Source organism: Syngnathus typhle, linkage group LG16 (genome assembly GCF_033458585.1).
Source record: "Syngnathus typhle isolate RoL2023-S1 ecotype Sweden linkage group LG16, RoL_Styp_1.0, whole genome shotgun sequence".
In the NCBI taxonomy this organism is placed as follows: Eukaryota; Metazoa; Chordata; class Actinopteri; order Syngnathiformes; family Syngnathidae; genus Syngnathus; species Syngnathus typhle.
Window position 1 is genome coordinate 7,732,520 of NC_083753.1, and position 22,608 is coordinate 7,755,127.

Here is a 22,608-nt window from a genome sequence, read left to right on the forward strand (position 1 = left end):
TATTGGGGGGGGGGGGGGGGATTCCATGATGCCATGCTGTGCCGCACAGATCAGAGGGTCAACACCAACAAGACATTTATTTAGCAAGTCCACTCGAGCTGACATCAGAGTGTGAAATTTCAAGTCACACTGGAAGCAGAAACACCCTCCACACACACACTTTTTTTTTCTCCATTGGAAACAATAGAGAATGGATTCATTTGCACAGGCCCACTGCCAAGAAAGACAACAGAATAAATATATGACTAACTACAAAAAAGCTTTTAAAACAAAAGCAACAACCACAAACAATTAATCCAATGATGATGGACTATTAAAAATCATAAATGGCAAATGTGATGAATTTTTGCATTCTATTTTCCCCAAACATGTTGGCATGCTCATTCTTTTAAAAAGCATTTTTTTTTTCTTTTTTTTTTTTAATTCTAAGAGACACACAAGGGCGTGAGGTCGTTAAATGCTTGTTGGGACGCATCAAACCTAGATTAAAAAGGATATAAAAAATAAAATAAAAAAATGTCTACACACCCCAATCAAATTCTGTTTTGAAGAAGCCTGGCTGTTTGAGCAATTGTATGGAAACTGTGAACCAATTTGGGGGGGGGGGGGGAGAATGAAGTGAACCCGATGAATCATGAGCTGCTTTGAACAAATGTGGAAACTGTACGCACACACTCAACATCACACGTACAAAGTGTGTCATACACAGACAGACACACACTTGCACTTTTCCAGCATATGACAAATTCCCCGCCAGTTTTCCCACTACTGACCATCTGAACGGGACCTGCTGGTTTGTACAGGACAGACGGCAAGACGTCCAGTCTGCAGGAAGTGACATCATCGGTTGCCGGGGAGTCCAGTGCGTTGTTGTGCGAGCTCTCGTGTAGGTCCAGCTGGCCCGCCTCGGCGCCAGCTGGGTGGTTGCCTTCGAAACCGCCGCACTATGATGATGATGATAGCAGACCGTTTGAGAAAGGTGCTGACTCATGGGAAACGCTTTGCTTTTGGAGGAGCACAAGCAAGGGTTTGAAGAAAGAAAAAAAAAAAGCTTTTAGTAGTTGGTACATCCAAAATGGATTAAAAAGCTAGCGGGATAGAAGCGATTAATATAGCACAATTAGTCCCCGAATCGCTGAAAGAATTCCATTTAAATTGGCGCATGAATAACACGGCGTATGCAATCAATTTGTTCTGTTACTTTATTGAGTTAGAAGGATAATAGTCAAACATCCTGTATCCTGCTGCAAAATATTTATTTGAAATGAAAGGCAGACAAAGACACTTGAAGCTACAAAAGTAGAGCAGGACGTGCTCAAACATTGACCGTAGGCGTGTTGGATGCACTGAAGCGCTTCAAACAATTCAGTAACAGTGTTTTTGTGTTTCTTTTAAATAACAGACACACTCAAATGCACAAATGAAACCTTGCTCATTCCAGTTCCTCCAAGCAATAAATAAACTTTGTCCACTTTCCAAAATATTCGTTTCCTTCGCGGACTTTCCGAGGGAGGGGGGGGGGGGGAACTCAGCAGGTCTGATGTGATTTTTCATGCGAGCAGACAAGAAAGCGCCTTGCATACAATCGTGAGTCAGAAAAAAAAAAAAAGGCGTTAACAGTCGAGCGTCCTCCATCGGCGGCGTCCATTTTAAGTCACGCTGCTTTTGTTCTACCGCTACAAATGTCCACAAAAAGAAAAAGGCCACCGCGTTCTCGAAGAAAAAGTCTTGCTGTAACTTAGTCTGAGTGTTTGTAACGTTCTTGTGTAACTCCAGGAGGGGGGGCAGGGGGGGGTGTCACTCGGCGGGACACGCGTTGCGGTCTTTGCAGCAGAAATAGTGCACCACCACACCATTGGGATATCTGGCAAACGCACTGCGAGACACAAAAACGCTCGTTTGGATGTGTTGGAAGCAGCAAAATGGAATCAATTGGAATCAAATTCCCATAATTGAGGCTGATTGATGAAATGACATTTTTTTTTAAGTCCCATAATGGATACAAATTGACAAATGTCTGGCCTTTCCATAATATGGAAAAGCTTACCTGTTTCCAATCTTCTTCTTGCACACTCTGCACGTCTTCTCCTCGGTGATGACGCATTTGACCTGCTGGTGGAAGATGCGCTCCTCCTGCACCTGAACTCCCAAAAGAAAAAAAAAAAGTCCAGTTGGGTTCTCAGATGAAAAGACGAGAACGACGCTACGCTCACCCTGAGGAACTCCGCCTGCAGTAGACTCTTGAGCACCTGGTTGCTACGTTTCCTCTGAGCCTTCTCCTCAAGGACACTCTCCAGGAAGGCTCGGATCTCGTGGATCTGCGTGTTGGCCGGCAGTAGGTCGATGGCCTGTGCAAGAACAAATGAAATGGGAACCAACATTTTGAGATGACGCCGAATTGTGGACTTGTGTCATGTCGTACCTTGGTGGTGTTGAGCTTGCTGTGGTGCAGCTCCAGGACCTCCAGGGCGGCCTGGAGGTTGGCCTGTGGTTCCGACAGCTCCATCTTGATGGGGCCCAGGCAGTGCGCGTCCGGCGGGGACAGGTACATCCTCAGCAGGGACAGGTACACCTGCGGGGCAATTTTGTGACAACTCTCTTTTGTCATACAGGTTGCAAGAATTGAAATCAACTCACGTCTTTATCGGCTTCCACGGCGCTGCTGTAATGGCTGTGACAGTATCTGTGGGAAGGAGAGCAAAACTTCTCATTATTTCCACACGCTCACTGGATGTGTGTGCGTCCTCACTCCTCGGCCATGCGCGTGTCCTTCAGGATGTGCACGTAGATGAAGAGCGCCTGCTCGTGCTTTCCCATGCGACCCAGGAGCAGGGCCCGTTCCTCCAGAAGACCTTGGGAGAAACAAGAGAGCTCGTTTGCTCATAGACTTGCTCTCGATCTATTTCCAAACTTGCTTACCGTCGAAGGGGAAGTCGCTGATGAGTCGCGCCGGCTCGTAACTGCTGGAAATATCCAGAAAGGAAAGCAGCTTGTTCCGGAATTCTCCGAGCTCGCCTTTTTCCGTCCCGGCCGCCACGGCTGCAACTCCTGACACGGAATTTAAAAAAAAAAAAAAGTCTATTTTAAGTATTGCCTAAATGTAGTCTAATTGATTCGGTCCAGAGTTCACCAAAGACCTTCCGGCAGTGAGTTGAGGTATTGCTTCATCAGTCCTTGAACCCTTTCCAGGTAGAGCTGAATGAGGGTATTGTGAAACTCGGGGCCCTTGTCGTCCCACACGTAGATGATGTGCTCCAAGTACGGGATGGCCAGCTCCTTGAAGCCCTCCTTCAGGAAGTTGAGCACCTTGTCCCGCGGCAACGTCTCCACCTCTGTCAGGTCCTCCGTGAAGATCTGGTCAACGTACGGAAGGTTGACAAAGGGTAGGCAGATCTAATCTGTCCACGTCGAATAAAACGTACCTTCAGCCCGTCTTCGGGACAGATCTTCAGCACCCAGGGGGAAAACTCAAAGATCATGCTGAGGTTCTCAACTCCTGTGAGACGGGAATCCCAAGGATATAAATATCGACAGGCTTGGTTGAATTTGAAAAATGTTGACTTTTTGTTTGGCAGCACAGTTTGATGACTCAGTGATCCAAGTCCGAAACATGCCAGCTGAAATTTGTAACATTACGGCATGCAACCCATTAGGGGCGTTAAATGGTTCCAAAGTCATAAAGTGCTCTTGCCAAAGTGCTAAAAAAAATAAAAAATAAAATAAAAATCCCCCACTCAATCTTTTAATTGTGCCAATAACTCAACCGCAAGCAGCAGAAAAAAAAAAAAAAAAAAGGATGTTAAAGAAAATGTTAAATTTGTAAAGACAATAAGTGATTTCCTTAAACTATGAGAAAAATTAAATTTTGGGACGCTCACCCAGCCTCTGCAGGTACTGCACGGTGCGCTCGTGTCCCTTCAGAGGGGAGTTGGCCTTGGTGGACTGGTCCAGCAGAACCTGCAGAGCTGATGTGCGGAGGAAGAGGAGGAGGAGGAAGGACATGTGACATTGGTCCAAAGAGAAGCCATGCGCCATCTGCTTCCAATTCCACGGCTAACTTCGTCTAATTGTCGCAGATGCTTCGAATCACTGGCGAGATGGAGGAGCGAGTTTTTCGAGGAGGGATGACGTCACACGTGCGGGGGAAACCTCCCCGGAGATTAAACGGATGCCGATGGCGTCTACTCAAAGTGAAACGTCGTCGACCGAAAAAGTTACCTACCTTTCTGGTGCAGGCCTTTCTTCTCGTAGAGAATAATGAGCTCGCTGTACTTGTGCGCTTTCTTGAGGACGTACTCGCTCTCCTCGATGTGGCAGTGGTTGTTCTCCAAGCGTAGGAGGGGCGAAACCAAGGCCACGTTGGTCTACAGCAGAAAGGCTTTTCATCAGCGTTGAGCCACGGACAGAACATTTGAATCGCAAGTACTTACGTGCAGGTAGCACTTCAGCAGGGTGGTGTCGATGATCTGCAGCAGCTTCTTGCGGCTCTTGATGGTGGGCGTGCCCTCCATCAGCGGCGACGTGGTGGACGGGTCCGAGTCGTTGAGCTGTTTCACCAGGTGGCTGCGTTTCTGCAAGGGGGGGGGCATTTATCACAAAGCTCCAATTTTAATTGCACACATCGAAAAGACAAACCTGGGTGAGGTAATCGATGAGCGCCAAGTGAGCCTTTTCCAGCTCGGCCCCGGACATCGTCGGTAGAGGGTTGGGGTAGTGCAGCTGCCTGCGGTAGTCGGACGGCAGCAGGTCCGGGTACAGGCCGATCACGTGAGTGGGATCTGCGCAAAGCACGGAAAAAACGGTGTCCAAAATAAGGCCCGGGGGACATTTGCAACATCCACGTCGGAAAGTGGAATACTGTGCAAACCATCAAGTCCCACCCACCTGTGCCCAGTTTGGCGAAAACCTGCATGGAGTCGTCGAATCGCTTCTGGCAGTAGAGATTGAAGGCGTACAAGTTCTGAATGTGATGGATCTGCTGTTTCTTGTCACCGTCCGAGTCGTCTTTCATCTTCTGGCGAGAAGGAGAAAGTGAATTCGAGAGCCGGCCAATCCTCCAAATGATCAAAATGTGTCACTATGCTCCGCCAACAATCGAGGCCGGTGAAAACAAGAGCGTCGAAAAGACAAATGGTTTGTTCGCTCACTGCCAGCTGAAGAGCCAGTTCAAACTGCTTGTCCTCGAGCAGCTGTCGGATCTGCGTGGCGATGGCGACGGGCACCAGGCGCCACACAAAATGGTTGCTGGCCACGTACACCACGTTTGGTCTAGGAAACAGACAAACCGGTGGCGGCTTGAAACCATTCATCCAGTCGTCTATCGATATGAACGTACCCGGCAGACGTGATGAAACGAGGCCTCTGCAGCTCCACGCTCTGCACCAGCAGCCGAGGCTCCAAGGTCCGGATCTCCACGTAGCGGGGCAGCACGGCGATGATGTACGGAGGCTGGTGCTCTGGAGTTGAGGGACACATCACTGCGTGGTCATGCTGGGTCGCTCCAAAGTGCGGTGATGTCTTCTTACCCATCGCGATGGGGATGTCGGTCCAATTCAGGGCGCACTTCTGGGTGCAGATTCCCTCCTCGTTCAGCACCACGGTGAGGTGGTCCTGCCCGACGGCGACCTTGCCGTCGGCCAGCGGGGTGACGAGCGGCTCCAGCTGTTTGCCGGTCGGGAAGAGCTCCTTAAGGGTACCACGCCCGTCCATCTGGAAACAGCCACGAAACAACACGTATGGACACTAGGGCGGCGCCAGTCTTTTTTTTTTTTTCCCAATGAAAGGAACATGAAGTATGCGTACCCGGATGAGGTAATAGTCTCGTTTGAAGCCGACGCAGATGGAGTTTTCACACCAGGCCATGGATTTTGGAATATCTGGAGCGCCAAAGTCACCCTGACAACCAAACAAAACAAAAAAAATTGGAAAAGACTAAATACGTGCAGTAAGATGTCTCCCTCTCTACCTGCAGCTCGTGGAACTCTCGATCCTTCCAGTAGTACATCTGCAGCTTCTTCTTTACGGCGACGCACATTCTCAGCGTCTCCTCTCCCGAGCTGCTTTGCTGGAAACCAAAAGGAATCGTACGTTCAGATCCTGCCAGCAATTTCATAACCTCAAACCTTCATTGATCATTTAACCAACCTGCAGGTCGCATACAAAGAGCGTGGCTCCCTTGGCTTTGGAAACCACGGTGATCTGCTGGAATGTCAGCAGGTCGTGGACGTGGATGTTATTCTCTGCGGGAAACCGTCGACCGAGCGAAATGAGTCAGCGATCGAAACTACGCGGCAAGAAATTTAAAACGGGCGTCTTACCCAGAAGACTGACGAGTATTTTGTACTGCGAGACGACGTAGAGCTGTGAAACGAGGGAGAGTTGCAAATGATGACCAAGTATTTCCTACGTGCATAAACGCATCACTACCTGCTGGATCTTCTTGGAAAAGTTTTTGTTGGATTTCTCAAGGGTGACTTCGAAGAGATTGGTGGCTAGGAGGAGAAATGATTGCAATCGATAAAGCATTCATTCATTGACTTAATGTCTTGAGTCGCCAAACACACCCTCATGGATGAGTTCTGGTTTAATCGGTAAATGGTTGCCTACCTGGATCCTTTTTGATCCGGTACAAAAGGAGATGCCCGGGCTTGGTACCGACGAGAAGCCAGTCCTCTGTGGGAGGAAATGAACATTTCTGTATTTCTTAATTCCGCCTCTCGCTCAGTTGATTGAGGGGTCAAAACTTACCCCAGGCCGCCATACAGTCGATCTGGAGAGGAAGTTTCTCCAAAATCGGCACCGGCTCGTAGGCGTCGTGCATCTTGACTCACACAGCGGGGCGCCCGGATGGTTCGAAGCCGGGAGTGAGGCGAGGCTCGACAGCCAAGTGCTCCACTGAGTGGCCGCTGATCACGGTGGTATTGGTGGTGGTGCCTTCATGAACCAACCGGGGTAGCTTAGCGCTCACAAATACACCGGAGTATTTTGAATGTTCACTAGGCACGCATTTAAAAAAAAAAACGAGAAAACAAGACGAGAGAATTTCTCTTGACAGTTAACTATGTTCAAAACCAAAACAACAACTGTTAGCTCCCTAGCGAAGTTGCCAAAATAACAGCACCGCGTTCCACACCTATTTAACCATAACCTCCGTCCTCGAATTTATGTGCAAAACTACGATAACAAGTGAAAACAACGTAATTTGTCAACTTAAAAACGGAGCAAGTCTAATGTTGTCGTTAGCAGGCTAGTTAGCCACGCTAGCTCGGAGCTAATTCCTCCTGGCTTCAGCTGACTGGAGGATGCACGTGACTTACGTCACATTCCGCTCATGAGGAGCGAATTAAAGGGGCAGGTTGCACCGATGACGTCATTATGGAGTCAATTTTCAAATTTGAATTAACAAAGCTGTAAATATATTTATTCCGAGCTTTTTTTAGATTCCCAGTTTGCAACAATCCTTGGGAAAAATAATTAAATACAGACTTTCAATAAAAACTTTATTCGCTGGACATTTACTGCTTGAAATTACACATTGCAGACTAACATCCAGAAAGTTAGACTTTAGACAAAATAAATGATTTGAACAAGACAAATAAGCATAAATTAGGTCATTTGTGATACCCAGGCATATACAGTAATTTGCACAGAGATGTGATCGGGTCGGACAGAACAGAAAAGCTCAACGTCATTATGTGCACTACGTCTGGATTGGAGTACCAAAAAGATTCTTTCGAGATATAATAATATGGAGCATTTTACTTTAATTTCCTGTGATATTTGGAGTTTTGGTGAGGGAGTGAGTGCAGGGAAGGTAGAGAGAGGGTGGTGCTTAAGCCGACATTTTATGGTGCAAGTCCACACGGAATTTAGATATTGAATAAAAGTTCAAAAGTCTTGCATTAGTTACATTCTTTGGAGGGAACACCATAGCTAGATCGCCCTCAGATTTCGGTGATGGGCTTCAAATATGGAAATACAGTAGCTGATTACTTGAGTGTCATATAGTGTATTTATTTATTTATTAAACTTTGCTTCCTTCATTTTAGCCCATATCAAATATCTAGAAAATGGCTCATTGGAGATAATCTAATCTTGTGTTTCCCATCCAATTTTTTTTTTTATGGGTGGGGGGTGTGGTGGGTGGAGTTGGAATGTGGGTGACGACTGTAGAGCGAAGTCACGGACACATTCCACATGGCTTTCTGACCGCTTTGGGTCACTTTGGAGAGTTACCCGTGTCCTAGGGTAGTCACTCCATTTTGGATCGCTCCATTTTAGTTTTCAGGATTTCCTGCAAGAGCAGCTCATGGTGAGAGCAATGTCAAGGCAGAGAGAAAAAAAAAATTGGATTGCGGAGTGTGCATGCATTACCTCTTCCTCATCTAGCATTGCGGGGAGAGCTCTGGTGGTAGAAAAATAGAACAGGACATTTAAAAAAAATCAAAATTGTATTCAGTCTTGCACTGTGCTATTAACTTACACATCAGCCACAGTTGTCGGAATGTTCTCCTCGACCCATTTCAGGTCTTCATCCTAGTGTTGAAAAGAGAGAGACACACAAATGTGAAAAAAGTCCAAACTTAATGAAACACGAGCTATGACAGTACCTCTTTACTCAAGAGCTTCTGAGAACCGTTGGACTCCGGTTTGGATCCTCTCATCTTCATCCCCTCTTTGGATAGGCGGATAAAAAAAGCAGAGTGAGATCTAAAGCATCTATTTTAGATCATCTGGTGGCCACGTTTCAGCCTTGCCGGTAGCGACGGATTTGGCGGCGCCCCCCCCCGAATGGCTGATTGTTCTCAGATGGGCCCGTTTGAAACCAATTTTCAATCGGCAGTTACAGTCTCCTGGAGGACAGCTTACCAAAAGCTTCGTTCAACATGGGTTCTTTGGCCTCATCCTCGTCTTCGTCGTCATCATCGATCAGAGGCGAGTGGGAGAACCTGCAAGGAAGGCACGATGATGAGATTTCATCCGTCTATGAGGATGTCTCCGATTCGGACCTCTGGTTGTTGGCGGAGGGGCGCAGCAGCACCATGATGACCAGCAGGATCGTGGAGAAGAGCAGCCGCCAAAAGGCGTCGTCCACCCATAAATCCCTCCAGCTCTGGAAAGGCAGAAGATTATTAGTGATGCGAGAACAGTACTTGGGGGGGGAAAAAAAAGTTCAAGGAACTTCTACAAACCTTCTGGCAGTCCACCAGCTTGAAGACTTTGGTGGTCCAGATGATGAAAACAATGGAGGCTGGAAACACATTTGGACACAAGCGGGCGAGACATAAAATAATTTTAATCAAATTATGGACTCCAGAACTATTCATAGCTTGGCTAAGGTCTTGAATGGAGCCTCACCCAGCATTGAGAAGATGAGCGTGTTGGTAAAGTGCTGATACAAGGAAAGCTTGACCACATTCCGACGCAACTTCAGCAGACGAGTGGTTTGCGACAGGCTGATGAAGATGTGGATAGACAGTTAAGGAGATTACAAAAATAAAATGATATTCAAGTTGAGAGAAGAACGCTCTTGGGGTTGACTGGAAGGATATCCACCACATGACACAGGAGTCAATGAGGGAGAGACTGAGGTTGGCAACCAGAGCTACTGTTCCATAAAAACCCTAGAGACACAAGAACAATGTAACAATGAGGGGGGGGGGGGGTAATATAGAATGATATTTTTTCATCTAATAAAATAGTTCCCAGGTGTGATATACTTTGATCAAAACACAAAAGGAATTCCGATATACATAAAATAAGTGGACCTGGAACAGTTCCCAGAGGAACTTCAAAATGATCTAATACTATGAGGACAGAAAATAGGACTAACTTGATTAATCAAATAATTTGATATTTTTACAAAAATGATCTGTCACGACAAAGCTCCATCATCTACACGATTTGGATACTTACGCCCGTCACCCTGAGCACGCCTTCCACCGATGAGAAGAGCAAGTAGAGCAAGCCAACCGCAGCCAGACGGTGCACTGTGGTGCCCAACCTGGGCCTGAATGAGAAATAAAAAATGCAGGCTCATGTGTTTAGCTCATTTCCCTTACGTAGTGTTTGTTGCTACTACGTCGACTTACTTGACGATACCGTAACCCAGGCTGACGATGAGCACCAGGATGCGGGCCAGAGATCGCTTCAGCGCAGAGAGCAGCTCGGCAAAAATCACGGCGCCCTCAACTGAAACAAGAGGAAGAAGCATTACGACGGCTGGCAGCAGTCACTGGGCCCCTTGCACAATTTTTTTTTTTTTTGCAGACACCATAGTCTCCTCGGTAGCGGATGTTCTGATACTCGGAGTAGAAGACGGCCTTCTCCAGCATGCCCAGGATGATGACACCGCCGATCCAGAACTGCACCCTGAGTAAGTCCCGCCAGTAGCAAGCGCACCAGAAGAACCAGAGGGCGGCGAAGAACACGTAGACGATGCACATGATCATGAAGAACTGCCAAAGACATCAAATACGCTCGTAAAGAACCTGAAAAGTGAATTTTGTTAGAGAACTATGTCTCACTGACAGAATCTAATTGGAATCTTATCAGAGCTGCGTCCCATTACTTTTGGCCCAGTTGAGGGACTCACCATCATCTGAGGCCAGTCAGCAGGGGAGGAGTAGTCATGTGTTCCTTTCATCTCCACTTTCACTGTGCAAAACAAAAATCCAAATATGTATTTCATTTCTTGGTTACTTTTCCGTATAATCGTCCTCACTGGTGAAGGCAAAGTTGGGCTGCTCGGCCACGGAGTCGTCATCTTCCGCGCCGCGGAACAGCGGCTGCACCTTGACGATGAACAAGTACGGGCTGTCCTCCCACGCCTTGGCGACGGCACCCAAGTCCTGTCGCGACAAGCACGTCGTTTTTATTTACGCGGGAACAGACGTACAACAAAGCGATGTTTCTTACCGGCTTGTCAGGCCAAACAAGGCTCTGGTTTGAAGCGTCGCTCTGAATTTGACAAAAATGAAAAGAGAAGTCTCAAAACGTAGACTGTTATGGTTTTGGATGGAATAACAAACGAGTAGGACTCACCTTTAGGCTGGTCAGCGGTTGATATGGATTAAAATCGCCATAGTACACCTTAATGGGAGGGACATGAGACGTGGTCTGATTACCTCCGCCAAGGAAACGATGGGGGATTTGAGCACTGTCTGTCTTCATGTGTTGCTGCACCATTTGCGTTGAACTATTTCTTGCTTATAAGATTGCTATTCATTAGCCCGTCATTAAGCTAATGAATTTGATTTTGGTTGATTGCCTTTGTTTGGTCACCAACCTTTGGCAAAAAGAGAGCCGAGCAGTTCTCAAAGTAGACGTAGCCCTGACTGTAGAAGCCGCTCCAGCCCTCCTTGAGCGTGTGCTCCATGGCGAACATGTTGATGGCCTTGTTGTCCTGCAAGGGAGAAGACATACGGTGAGACAGATGGCCTGGTGTCTCCAACATGCAGGATACTTACGGGCGTGTTGAAGATCTCATTGTAGCACACGGAGGAACGCAAGTACCAGCTGATGTTGAAGGCCACATTTCGATCGCACGTGCTGACGTCACCCTGGACTGTCGGTGCGAGAGTAAAAAGAGTTATTCAATTAATGGTTGCAATCCTAGTTGTTGGACAACTCCTTTCAACACTACCTAGTACTCACACTTCATGAAGATAGTGGTGTTGGCGTACAGCGTCTTCCGAAAGACGGCATGTTGTGTCTAAAAACACAAACAAGTCATTTTTTAGGTTATATTTAGTGCCGATTTTTCTTTTTTTTTTCAAGAACGCCACTAGCAACCGAAAGCAATCTAGCACCCGCAAATATCTTGAATATCCGTACGAACCATATTGCGCTGATGTCAACTAGTCTAAAAGTTTTCGTCGCTATTCATGTAAACTAGTCGCACGTCATATAGCGGTGGTAACAGCGCAACTACAAGTTATACAGACATTCTTTTAGTGATCTTAACTGTCTTCTTACTGCGAACAAAGAGCGTAATTATAAATGGATAAGGAGAATGCAATACGCTCAAACTGCTTCCCGTATGTCAGTGTTTGTTTGACAGCTAGCCGGCTAACTGGCGAGCTAGCTAACGAGCTAACAGCGCTTTTTAACCAGCAAACACTTCCGCATAATGGGGGAAGTCTAAAAACGCTGACACTCACCGAGTTGACGTCTACGTTCCACACGGACACCTCCGCCGTTCTAACGGCTGGTAAAGCTGCCGCGAGGTACAAGAAGAAGCGTAACAATCGCGTTGCGTTATTTGGCATTTTGGTGGTTTCGAGGTTCTGCATGGAGCATCCGCCGCCTCCCCGCGTCACGGATCCGGCTTGATGACTTGTTAGTGTAATGTAAAGTCTTCCCACTAGAGGGCGACAGATTACGTTTAACGATGAGCAATTTTTCCTCATTAAAAAGAAAAAACCTTTTAGGGGGGTTGTGGGGGATTATCTGTATTTTCATTCATTGCAATAGGGGGAAAGTATATTTAAGATACAAATATAAGATGCAGAACTAATTGAAAGCGAATCTTAACTGTATACAAGACATTAAATAGTCAATTTTAGTCATAATCTTCAAATGACATCCATCCATCTATCTATTTATTTCCTATACCGGGGCAATTTGGAGTGGTCAATCGGCCTACCAAGCATGTTTTTGGAATGTTGGAGGAAACCTACGCAGTCACGGGGAGAACATGCCAACTCCACACAGGGATGGCCGGAGGGGTCAATCGAACCCACACCCTGTCGCCGTCTTCTAAATATTGTCATATGGCAAAGGAAACGCAAATCGTTAATTCCAGAAAAACGAGTCGTGGGAGTTGGAGCTTGTAACTGTCAGTATAAAGAAGCGGTTATATCCAGTATAAAAACACACGTGAAGTGTTTTTCGTGTGGATCTGAGCGTCTGAGAAGACTTGACACCCTTTTCGTCATCTTTTACTTCTTCTGTGCTCGACATGGTGGATGTGAAGCAGCCCATTCCTGGGTATCATTTTACTATTAATAATAATATATATCAATTTAACTGCAGCGTCCCACAATGACCTGTTTTGGATGACAGTAAATAATTTTATTTTTATTTTTTTTTAATTGGTTGTTTTTTCCACAGTGGTGTGCCTGGCGGTGATGGCAAGGATAAGTTTATGAAGAGTCATCAGGTTGCCTTTTACAGGTATGGCCCTCGCCTCACACAGGATGTTGCATTTTAATATAATTTCCCAATTTCATTTTATTTACTGTTTGACAAAGTGAATATAAATACAGGATAAAAATTCTGGTATTTGTATTTAATTCTCTTCTATTAATTTATGTATATTTGATTGAAGTTGAAATTTTGAGACAGGATTTAATTATATTGTAATCAAATGTTTTTTTTACCGGTTTCATTAAAAAAAATCCAAATGAATCATAACACAAAATATTTCAACTCATTTTAAAAGTCATTCATTTATATTGCTTGCTCATGTTAAAACTCGTGTCACTTTAAATTTTCCCCCGCAAGACGGCAGACTAATGGCCCCAAAATGCAGTTTGAAGCTCTTTTCCATACTCTTGCCCTCAACGAAAAGGGCATCCGCTTTGAACTGCTGGAACCATTCGTGAAGGTATGAAGTTCATCATCATTAATAAAAACTAACAAACATAGAATATAACATTTTTTAAAAAGAAATAGACCGACTTTCAGAAAAACACTTACAATGTGCCAAATGTTGCATCTGGGTTGATTTAGCAGAAGCTCCTTCATTTTCCAGTGGATAACAATGAAGGCGTGTCCCTGCTCTATTTTCTCTCCACCTGTGTGTGGACCAAAAATAATGGATATAATTGTTATAATTGTTTTCCCACAGATAAAGCTGCTTGTGTGTGTGTCGCCCTGCAAAAACGACACGGTCAGGATTGTCATTGACGAACTGAATCCCATCAAAGCGCGTTACAGGGTCCAGGATGTGCTCACCCGGGAGCCGCAACGTGAAATGTGAGGCCGGTCGCCCCGTAGCATCTTTCATTAAAAACCTTTCCGATGTGCTCCTACACCTCTTTGATGCCAACTCCTTCACGGGCAGGGTGAGACTGGAGGAACGGCAGGACGACTGGGTGACTATCTCCTGGGCCTCGGGGCTCTACAGGTGCCGCGTGTGGCGTCAACCTTTCGGTGTAGAGCTTCTGTGCGAGGACCAACCGCTGGTGACGTTCAACGCGCAAAGCAAGCTGTGGTTCGAGACTCTGCGGGAACGTCCTCAGGAGTGAGCGTCACAATTACGTGGCCATTAACAGACAGTCAATTATTTACTAAGATGTGTGCTTTTTTTTCTCAGGGTCAAGGAAGGGAACACTGAGGTAAGAGTAGGACGCGACACAACAAGCTGAAACCTGTTTTAAGTTTGTTCAAGTCATAATTGTTGTCTCTCGCTCCCACAGCCGGAGGGAGACTGTCTTTGGAGAGAGACATTCAGGATCTTTGAGGACGTCAAAGCCAACGGTTAGGTTTTGGTATAATTGCTTAAACCGGCTGCTAAATGGCATTTTAGTGTTTATATTGGGTGAAGGTGAAGACATTTTGAATGTTTTCTTGGGCGAGCTGAGTGTACGTCTGTGTTTTACTGCTTAGGACCCAGTAGCATTGGGGCTGATTTCTGTCTCCATGGATTCCAAGATGCGTTTGGTATACCTGAACATGCTGATAATCTCCGCTTGGCAGACACCAGGTCCGTGAATAAGTGCCACATTTGACTTCTTTTGACCGTTGACTTCTCCAAACCAGCCAAAATACACTCAAAAAGAAGATATTTAAACATGTCATTGGTTTGAGTGCGACAAATTCTATGAATATTGGGTCCGTTAAAAGATTTTCTACATGTGTATGAAATGTGAACCTGAGAAAAGGAGGTTTGCGCCGCTGTGGGAGTGGCCGACGGCAAAAATAGTGGCTTCTACTTATAATGATGGCAAAGGTTTGATGCCTGCTGATCACATATCTACGGATGAGGTGAGGTACCTGTGAACTTCCATCACCAATGTCTGCCTGCGTCAAGAATCAAATCTTCGAAAATCCTGTTACACCAGCTGCCACACCTACACTGGCACTTTTAGATGGTCTGAGGATGTTGTAGTTAAGACTGGCTCCCTGCCATCCACTTGCATCTCTGCCAATTCAATAAAAAAAGCGAGGTTGATAATCAAGTTTCTGATTCTATGTCCCCCGCCCCTCAGACATAACGAACCCTACCGACTGTACAACCTGGATGTGTTCGCCTATGAGATCAACAGCCATCTGGGCGTGTACGGCAGCGTCCCACTCGTGGTGGCTCACAAGCAAGACCGAACTCTGGGAGTCTTTTGGCACAATGCCTCGGACTCGTTTGTACATGTCAACTACAACCAGGTACCGGTGATCCAGTCCTCTTTGGTCTTATGTCCTGAATCCCTAGTATGTCTCTGTTTTAATCTCCAATCTTCAATTCTGGACTTTGTCCTTATTAAGTTCTAGTTCAGTTTTAGTCATTAGTCCCAAGTACTAGTGATTTCATTCTTTGGTCTTTAGTCTTAAATCCTAGTTCTTAGCGCTAGTTTGTAGTCCCCTTATTTTTTAGGTCTGTCTCAATCTACTTAGAAAGTACATCTAGTATTTCATTTTCTGGACTTCTTCCAGCAAAACGGTGTGCCGCCCCACACCGACATCCACTGGCTGTCTGAGAGCGGCGTCATAGACTGCATGGTTCTGCTGGGCCCGAGTCCAGCGCAGATGTATCGCCAGTATGCTGAGCTGACAGGTGTGTGACTGACCCCAGATGACCCAGATGTAAACGTAACCGTAGTGAATGAGTGAAAAGCTTCTGAACACAGCCTAACTTACCTCGCAGGGTACCAGGCCCTCCCACCGCTGTTCGCGCTGGGTTACCACCATTCGCGCTGGGATAACGACACCCAAGACGACGTGGCAGACGTGGACACCAAGTTTGACGAGCACCACATCCCGTATGATGTCATGTGGCTGGACATTGAACACACGAATGAGAAGCGCTTCTTCACTTGGAACCCCAAGCTGTTTCCGGACCCAGCCAACCTGCAGCACCAGCTGGAAAAGAAGAACAGGAAGGTCTTCGACTTAAGTCCTTGTCTTTAGTCCTGAAACTTGTTCTCCAGTAGGATTAATTCATTGCGAGACCTGCCTTAGCATTAAATCCGAGTCTTGAGACCTAAATCTGTAGTCCTAGTCCTATCTTTACTCGTTAATCTGAGTTCTTAGTCCAAAGCTCCAATCAGTCACCTCTGGTCTGGTCCCGTTTTACGCTTTAGTCCTATACCTTCTACTGTTTTTCCCAACCAAGTCATTCTGTTTTCTGATCTTAGCTGGTGGTTATCATTGATCCACCTATCATGATCGATCCTGAATGGTCGCTGTACAAAGAGGGACTGGAGGGAAAGTATTTTGTCTTGGACAGAGACGGGCAGGTTTTCAAGGGAACTTCCTGGGCAGGCGACTCTCACTTTCCGGACTTCAGCAACCCGCACACCCGGGCCTGGTACGCCCAGTGCTTATCCTTGGACCGATACAAGGTTAGCGTAAAAATAACCTTTTGTCCTACTTCCTACAAGTATCATGAATGTAATTGAATTTGATGACCTCAAATAATGGCGTAAGGTCATTTGATGATGTTCTTCTTGATGCAGGGCTCGACGCCAGTGTTGCACGGGTGGGTTGACATGAACGAGCCCACAGTGTTCTCTGGGCCCGAGTTGTCGTTGCCTAAGGATACGTTGCAATATGACGGCTGGGAACATCGTGATTTGCATAACTTGTACGGTTTTCACCAGGTGAGGGGAAAGAAGCATGTCGGTAAATAGTATTAGTACAATATCAAATATTGATAGGAACAGAAAGTGGGCGGAATGTAATGTTGCCTGAGGTTCTAAGCCAACATTGAGATGAACATAAGTCAGTCCCCTCTTTAAGGAATCAAATAGAAGATTTTATGTAATCCAACGATTTTATGTAAATCACGAGACGTAACAATAAAAACGCAATTGATTTTTTCCTAATCTATTCGTCTCTCCTAGCATATGGCTACCGCGGACGGCCTTTTGACCCGCTCAGGTGGCATGGAAAGACCTTTCGTCCTGTCTCGGGCCTTCTTCGCCGGGACTCAGAGATTAGGTATGTGCATAAACTTTGGAATCCAGTACAAAAAAAGAACCATCAGCAAAGAGTTTCTGTCACGCAGGAGCGGTGTGGTCTGGAGACAACCTTGCAATTTGGTCCTTCCTGAAGATCTCCATCCCCATGTCTTTGTCCATGTGCGTAGCGGGCCTTTCGTTTACCGGAGGTGAGTCACTCCAGTCCGGATTCCTATGGGAAGACAATCTGCATCTGTTTTTTTTTTTAAGCATATAATCTTTGTTTTGACCTTGATCCTGTGCCTTTCAGCCGACATTGGCGGGTTCATCCCGGAGCCGACCACCGATTTGCTGATCCGCTGGTACCAAGCGGCCTGCATGCAGCCCTTTTTCCGAGGCCACTCGTCGATGAACTCGGCGCGCCGGGAACCCTGGGTGTTCGAGAAGCATGTGACCGACGCCATCCGAGCTGTCATTGAAGAGCGGTACGGTCCCGCCGTCCTTCGTCTCTAATTGCATTCAGCTCATTTGAAATGGGCCCAAAAATCTGGATTTTCAGGTACCGCTTGCTGCCTTTCTGGTACACTCTCTTCTATCGGGCTCACACTAACGGCCTGCCTGTGCTCAGGTCAGTGCTGCTGTTTGCTGGATACAATTGTTGTACATTATGAGACCCTGGTTCACTTTGTTTTCAGCAGCATATTGGGTTAGGGTTGGTGGGTTCTTCTCAATCAGTCATTTCCATTGCTCTATGTTCAGGCCTCTGTGGATAGAGTTCCCTGAGGAGAAGAGACTCTTCAACGTGGATCACCAATTCATGATCGGTGAGGTTTTTTCTTCTTCTTTTTTCCGACCCACCGCTAAGATTATTTGTTCCGCTAATTCATGTTGAACACAGGAGAAGCGCTGCTGGCGTATCCAGTCACTGACCCCCACGTTTCACAACTGGAAGTTATCTTTCCTGGAGCGGAGCAGGTAGCATAAATATTGAACCAGAGCTCATAACTGTCAACTCTACTGGCTTTTCTTCTGTTTTAGCTTTGGTATTACGTCAAATCCGGGGCAGTTTACCATGGAGGCGGGACGCAGAGTTTTCCGGTTACCTTGGAAACGGTAAATAGTTTTCTGGCTCTTGTCCCACTTCTGACGTCTCAGTCAACTTGACGCTTTCCTGGAGAAATATGATCTCATGGTTGCCTAGACAACGTTGTAGCGAACTATTTTGTACAATGTCATCAGATTCCGGTGTTCCAGCGAGGTGGTACGATGGTGATCCGCGCCATAGAGCTGGGGACTTGTACCACTGACCTTCTGAAGAGTCCCCTCGCCATCTTGGTGGCTCTGGACGCTCAGGTGAGAAGAGCAAAGTGCCGAGTCCTCATTTGAAAGGCAGAAAAATTCCGGATCCTCCGTTACGGCTCTTGGCAGCGGTTTACGAGTGGTGGAGGTTGCATCAGTGTACCAGTTTGCCCAATCTCCCACAGGGTGCCGCTAACGGTGAGGTGTACCTGGACGATGGCCACACCTTCTCCTACCGTGACAAGGGGGAGTTCTGCCTCCGCTCCTTCCACATGATAGCAGGACGCCTTCAGTGCCGGTGAGTCCTCCCTCCTCAACTTCATGTCGTATCCTCACAACGCGGTGACGCCACAACTGTCACACTGCAGCGCCGCCGACAAAGTGGGAAGCTACAAGTGTGGCACAACGGTGCGCTCGGTGGAGGTCTTGGGGTTGCAAGGAGCGCCGTCGGCGGTGAAGGTCTACGCGCCGGGTACGGCCGAGGAGTACGTCTCGGTGGAATACGATTACGACCCGGAGCGGCGCTCCCTGAACGTCGGAAACTTGGAGCTCAGCGTGGACAAGGACTGGGACATCCAGATATGTTGACTTCCTGACACAACATTCACTGTATACAGATTGAGTTAAGTTCTACACTGCTCAAACAATAAATCGGGCATTAAAAATGAAGATGAACGTTTCCCTGTCTTTATTATTACATACAAACCAAGCTGCGTTAAAATTGCTAAAGAATTCATAGAGTGAATTGATAATGAATGCAGCCAAGGAGAAACACTTAGCTGCTTACTATGTAACAGTTGAACTTTTCTGTCCTTTCCATCAGAATCTTTCCATGGACAATCAATGAGCTAGATGACTTGTTATTGTGGTGCCACATCTTCACACTAGAGGGAGACAGGTGACATTCATATAGCTGGTGTTTTGAGCCAAGATCTGCGTGATCATTGTGCTATTGCTTGCATACCCTCTGGTTCTTCAGTTAAACGCCCGCCCATGATGGTCTATAAACGCTCCCTGAAAAAGTACATTAACCTGACTGACGCCTTTGACTCCGTCATCCATTCCATCCTCCTGCAGAGGCTCTCTATTATTGGCCTGTCATCACACGCATGTGATTGGTTTGCCAGCTACCATTAAATCCGAGTCTTGAGACCTAAATCTGTAGTCCTAGTCCTATCTTTACTCGTTAATCTGAGTTCTTAGTCCAAAGCTCCAGTCAGTCACCTCTGGTCTGGTCCCGTTATACGCTTTAGTCCTATACCTTCTACTGTTTTTCCCAACCAAGTCATTCTGTTTTCTGATCTTAGTTGGTGGTTATCATTGATCCACCTATCATGATCGATCCTGATTGGTCGCTGTACAAGGAGGGACTGGACGGAAAGCATTTTGTCTTGGACAGAGAGGGGCAGGTTTACAAGGGCACTTGCTGGGCGGGCGACTCTCACTTTCCGGACTTCAGCAACCCAAACACCCGGGCCTGGTACGCCCAGTGCTTTTCCTTGGATCGATATAAGGTTAGCGTGAAAAAGATCTTTCGTTCCACATCTTACACCATTTTGATCATGCATTTAATTGAAGTCATCGGGTCATTTTGTACTTTTGTGACGCGTTTCTTGATTCAGGGCTCAACGGCATCACTGCACGCATGGGTTGACCTGAATGAACCCACCGTTTTCGCTGGGCCTGAGACAACATTGCCTAAGGATGCATTGCAATACGGTGGCTGGGAACACCGCGACTTGCACAACCTCTACGGTTTTTACCAGGTGACTGGAAAGAAGAATCTCATGAAGTTCATACAAAGTATTACTAGTATAGTAACAAATATTGACTTGGTGACGCCTGAGGATCTAAGCTAACATTAAAATCAGTCAGTCATTCATCATCAGGCCCATTTATAAAGGTAAAAAAGAAAATAGCTGCTGGAATGTTTGACCCTTGACGATCTAAGCTAACATTCGAATCCAAATCAATCAGTCCCATTTTTAAAGGTATCAAACATCTTTCCTAGCAAATGGCTGCCGCCGACGGCATTTTGACCCGCTCCGGTGGCACCGAGAGACCTTTCGTTCTGTCTCGCGCCTTCTTCGCCGGGAGTCAAAGATTAGGTATGTGCATGAGCTTTGGATTCTAGACCTTAATGGAATCATCAGAGTGTCTGTCATGCAGGACCCGTGTGGACTGGAGACAACCTTGCTACTTGGGGGTTTCTGAAGATCTCCATTTCTATGTGTCTGTCCATGTGCGTAACGGGCCTCTCGTTTTGCGGAGGTGAGTTACTCCAGTCCTGCTCCTATTAGAAGACTATCTGCAGCGTTCTTTTAAGCGTATGATCGTTATCTTGAGTGAATAGCTTTGTTCCTGCGCCTTTCAGCCGACATTGGCGGGTTTGTTCAGCAGCCGAGCACTGAATTGCTGATCCGCTGGTACCAAGCCGCTTGCATGCAGCCCTTTTTCCGAGGCCACTCGTCGATGCACACGACGCGCCGGGAGCCCTGGGTGTTCGAGAAGCATGTGACCGACGCCATCCGAGCTGTCATTGAAGAGCGGTACAGTCCCGCCGTCCTTCGTCTCCAATTGCATTCAGCTCATTTGAAATGGGTCCAAAACTAACAAGCATCTGGATTTTCAGGTATCGCTTGCTGCCTTACTGGTACACTCTCTTCTATCGAGCTCACACTGACGGCCTGCCTGTGCTCAGGTCAGTGTTGCTGTTTGAGAAACCTCCGTCTTCTAATTGTATCTCTGGTGCCCTTTCACAGGCTCCCTGTATATTTTTGTTACCTCAGCACTGGACCATCATTGTGGATTAAAACAAGAAAGTTCTTGTACGAGATCTCTTTTGTTTTCGTAGTGATCCCTAAATGAAGTACCCTTTATGTTTAGGCCTCTGTGGATAGAGTTCCCTCAGGAGAAGAACCTCTTCAGCATGGAACATCAGTACATGCTTGGTGATGTTATTTTTTTGCACCCACCACTAACACTCTGTTGTATTAAATGATGTTGATGTTGGATACAGGCGAAGCGCTGATGGTATGTCCAGTCATTGAATCCGGCATCTCACAACTGGAAGTTCTCTTTCCCGGAGCGGAGCAGGTAGCATAAATATTGATTCCAGACTTCATAACTGTCAACTATGCTGTTTTTTTCTTGAATTTTAGCTTTGGTATTACATCAAATCTGGGGCAGTTTACCAAGGAGGCAGGACGCACAGTTTTCCGGTTACCTTGGAAACGGTAAATTATTTTTTGGCTCTTGTCCCACTTCTGACGTCTCAGTCAACTTGACTCTTTCATGGTTGCCTAAATACAATGTCATCAGATTCCAGTGTTCCAGCGAGGTGGTACGATGGTGATCCGTGCCGTAGAGGTCGGGACTTGTACCACTGACCTCTTGAAGAGTCCTCTCGCCATCACAGTGGCTCTGGACGCTCAGGTGAGAATAGCAAAGCGCAGAGTCCTCATTTGAAAGGCAGAAAAATTCCGGATCTTCCGTTACTGCTCTTGGCAGCGGTTTACGAGTGGTGGAGGTTGCATCAGTGTACCAGTTTGCCCAATCTCCCACAGGGTGCCGCTAACGGTGAGGTGTACCTGGACGATGGCCACACCTTCTCCTACCGTGACAAAGGGGAGTTCTGCCTCCCCTCCTTCCACATGATAGCAGGACGCCTTCAATGCCGGTGAGTCCTCCCTCCTCAACTTCATGTCGTATCCTCACAACGCGGTGATGTCACAACTGTCACACTACAGCGCCGCCGACAAAATGGGGAGCTACAAGTGTGGCACAACGGTGGGCTCGGTGGAGGTCTTGGGGTTGCAAGGAGCGCCGTCGGCGGTGAAGGTCTACGCGGCGGGTTCGGCCGAGGAGTACGTCTCGGTGGAATACGATTACGACCCGGAGCGGCGTTCCCTGAACGTCGGGAACTTGGAGCTCAGCGTAGACAAGGACTGGGACATCCAGATATGTTGACTTCCTGTCTCAGCATTTACTGTATAAAGATTGAGTCAAATAATAGACTGCTCAAAAAATAAACCACGCATTAAAAATGAAGAAGAACGTTTCCCTGTACCAGTGAGTGGGTTAGAAAATCAACCCAGCATTTTCCTAATTGGTAAAAATTTACAGGAGTCCAGTTTTTTAAAATGTATTCTTTCTCTTGGGGGTGTGGAGGTGTCAGATCTTTCAAAGA

The 22,608-nt window shown here is 46.7% G+C and overlaps 3 protein-coding genes across 6 annotated transcripts; 1 reads left to right on the plus strand and 2 right to left on the minus strand.

The window, feature by feature from the left end:
• Window positions 1-1,184: 1,184 nt before the first annotated feature.
• Window positions 1,185-7,328, minus strand: vps39 (VPS39 subunit of HOPS complex). 2 transcript variants are annotated; one of them, XM_061300406.1, is made up of 24 exons: window positions 6,748-7,328; window positions 6,607-6,672; window positions 6,427-6,491; window positions 6,318-6,360; window positions 6,145-6,239; window positions 5,966-6,064; window positions 5,803-5,895; window positions 5,526-5,709; window positions 5,336-5,456; window positions 5,148-5,268; window positions 4,885-5,011; window positions 4,636-4,778; window positions 4,431-4,571; window positions 4,223-4,364; window positions 3,879-3,965; window positions 3,423-3,496; window positions 3,138-3,354; window positions 2,920-3,048; window positions 2,750-2,852; window positions 2,638-2,683; window positions 2,423-2,572; window positions 2,214-2,348; window positions 2,048-2,139; window positions 1,185-1,876 (listed from the first exon to the last, which is right to left on the minus strand). In XM_061300406.1, exons 1-24 carry the CDS (start codon window positions 6,818-6,820, stop codon window positions 1,798-1,800), a joined length of 2,625 nt encoding a protein of 874 aa, XP_061156390.1. In that variant the 5' UTR covers window positions 6,821-7,328; the 3' UTR covers window positions 1,185-1,797. The 2 variants fall into 2 exon arrangements, with proteins under 2 accessions (XP_061156390.1, XP_061156389.1); XM_061300405.1 differs by having other exon boundaries at window positions 4,885-5,014.
• A 157-nt stretch (window positions 7,329-7,485) lies between these two features.
• Window positions 7,486-12,348, minus strand: LOC133168809 (transmembrane protein 87A-like). Of its 2 annotated transcripts, none has more exons than XM_061300447.1 (20): window positions 12,162-12,348; window positions 11,656-11,713; window positions 11,469-11,566; window positions 11,288-11,404; window positions 11,044-11,091; window positions 10,918-10,959; window positions 10,724-10,850; window positions 10,595-10,656; window positions 10,274-10,457; window positions 10,092-10,191; window positions 9,916-10,009; window positions 9,550-9,623; window positions 9,358-9,464; window positions 9,192-9,250; window positions 9,009-9,112; window positions 8,869-8,948; window positions 8,610-8,674; window positions 8,483-8,535; window positions 8,374-8,404; window positions 7,486-8,293 (listed from the first exon to the last, which is right to left on the minus strand). In XM_061300447.1, exons 1-20 carry the CDS (start codon window positions 12,291-12,293, stop codon window positions 8,252-8,254), a joined length of 1,677 nt encoding a protein of 558 aa, XP_061156431.1. In that variant the 5' UTR covers window positions 12,294-12,348; the 3' UTR covers window positions 7,486-8,251. The 2 variants fall into 2 exon arrangements, with proteins under 2 accessions (XP_061156431.1, XP_061156432.1); XM_061300448.1 differs by lacking the exon at window positions 12,162-12,348 and adding an exon at window positions 11,977-12,101.
• Window positions 12,349-12,829: 481 nt separating this feature from the next.
• On the plus strand, window positions 12,830-22,479 carry ganc (glucosidase, alpha; neutral C). Of its 2 annotated transcripts, none has more exons than XM_061300404.1 (23): window positions 12,830-12,990; window positions 13,114-13,176; window positions 13,507-13,609; window positions 13,853-13,980; window positions 14,069-14,248; window positions 14,321-14,342; window positions 14,424-14,484; window positions 14,614-14,710; window positions 15,216-15,387; window positions 15,655-15,775; window positions 15,866-16,101; window positions 19,727-19,933; window positions 20,042-20,185; window positions 20,431-20,527; window positions 20,589-20,690; window positions 20,794-20,968; window positions 21,052-21,120; window positions 21,306-21,370; window positions 21,439-21,515; window positions 21,581-21,655; window positions 21,741-21,854; window positions 21,986-22,098; window positions 22,169-22,479. In XM_061300404.1, exons 1-23 carry the CDS (start codon window positions 12,962-12,964, stop codon window positions 22,386-22,388), a joined length of 2,670 nt encoding a protein of 889 aa, XP_061156388.1. In that variant the 5' UTR covers window positions 12,830-12,961; the 3' UTR covers window positions 22,389-22,479. The 2 variants fall into 2 exon arrangements, with proteins under 2 accessions (XP_061156388.1, XP_061156387.1); XM_061300403.1 differs by lacking the exons at window positions 19,727-19,933; window positions 20,042-20,185; window positions 20,431-20,527; ... (7 more) ...; window positions 21,986-22,098; window positions 22,169-22,479 and adding exons at window positions 16,356-16,562; window positions 16,677-16,820; window positions 17,064-17,160; ... (7 more) ...; window positions 18,605-18,717; window positions 18,788-19,088.
• Window positions 22,480-22,608: the final 129 nt, after the last annotated feature.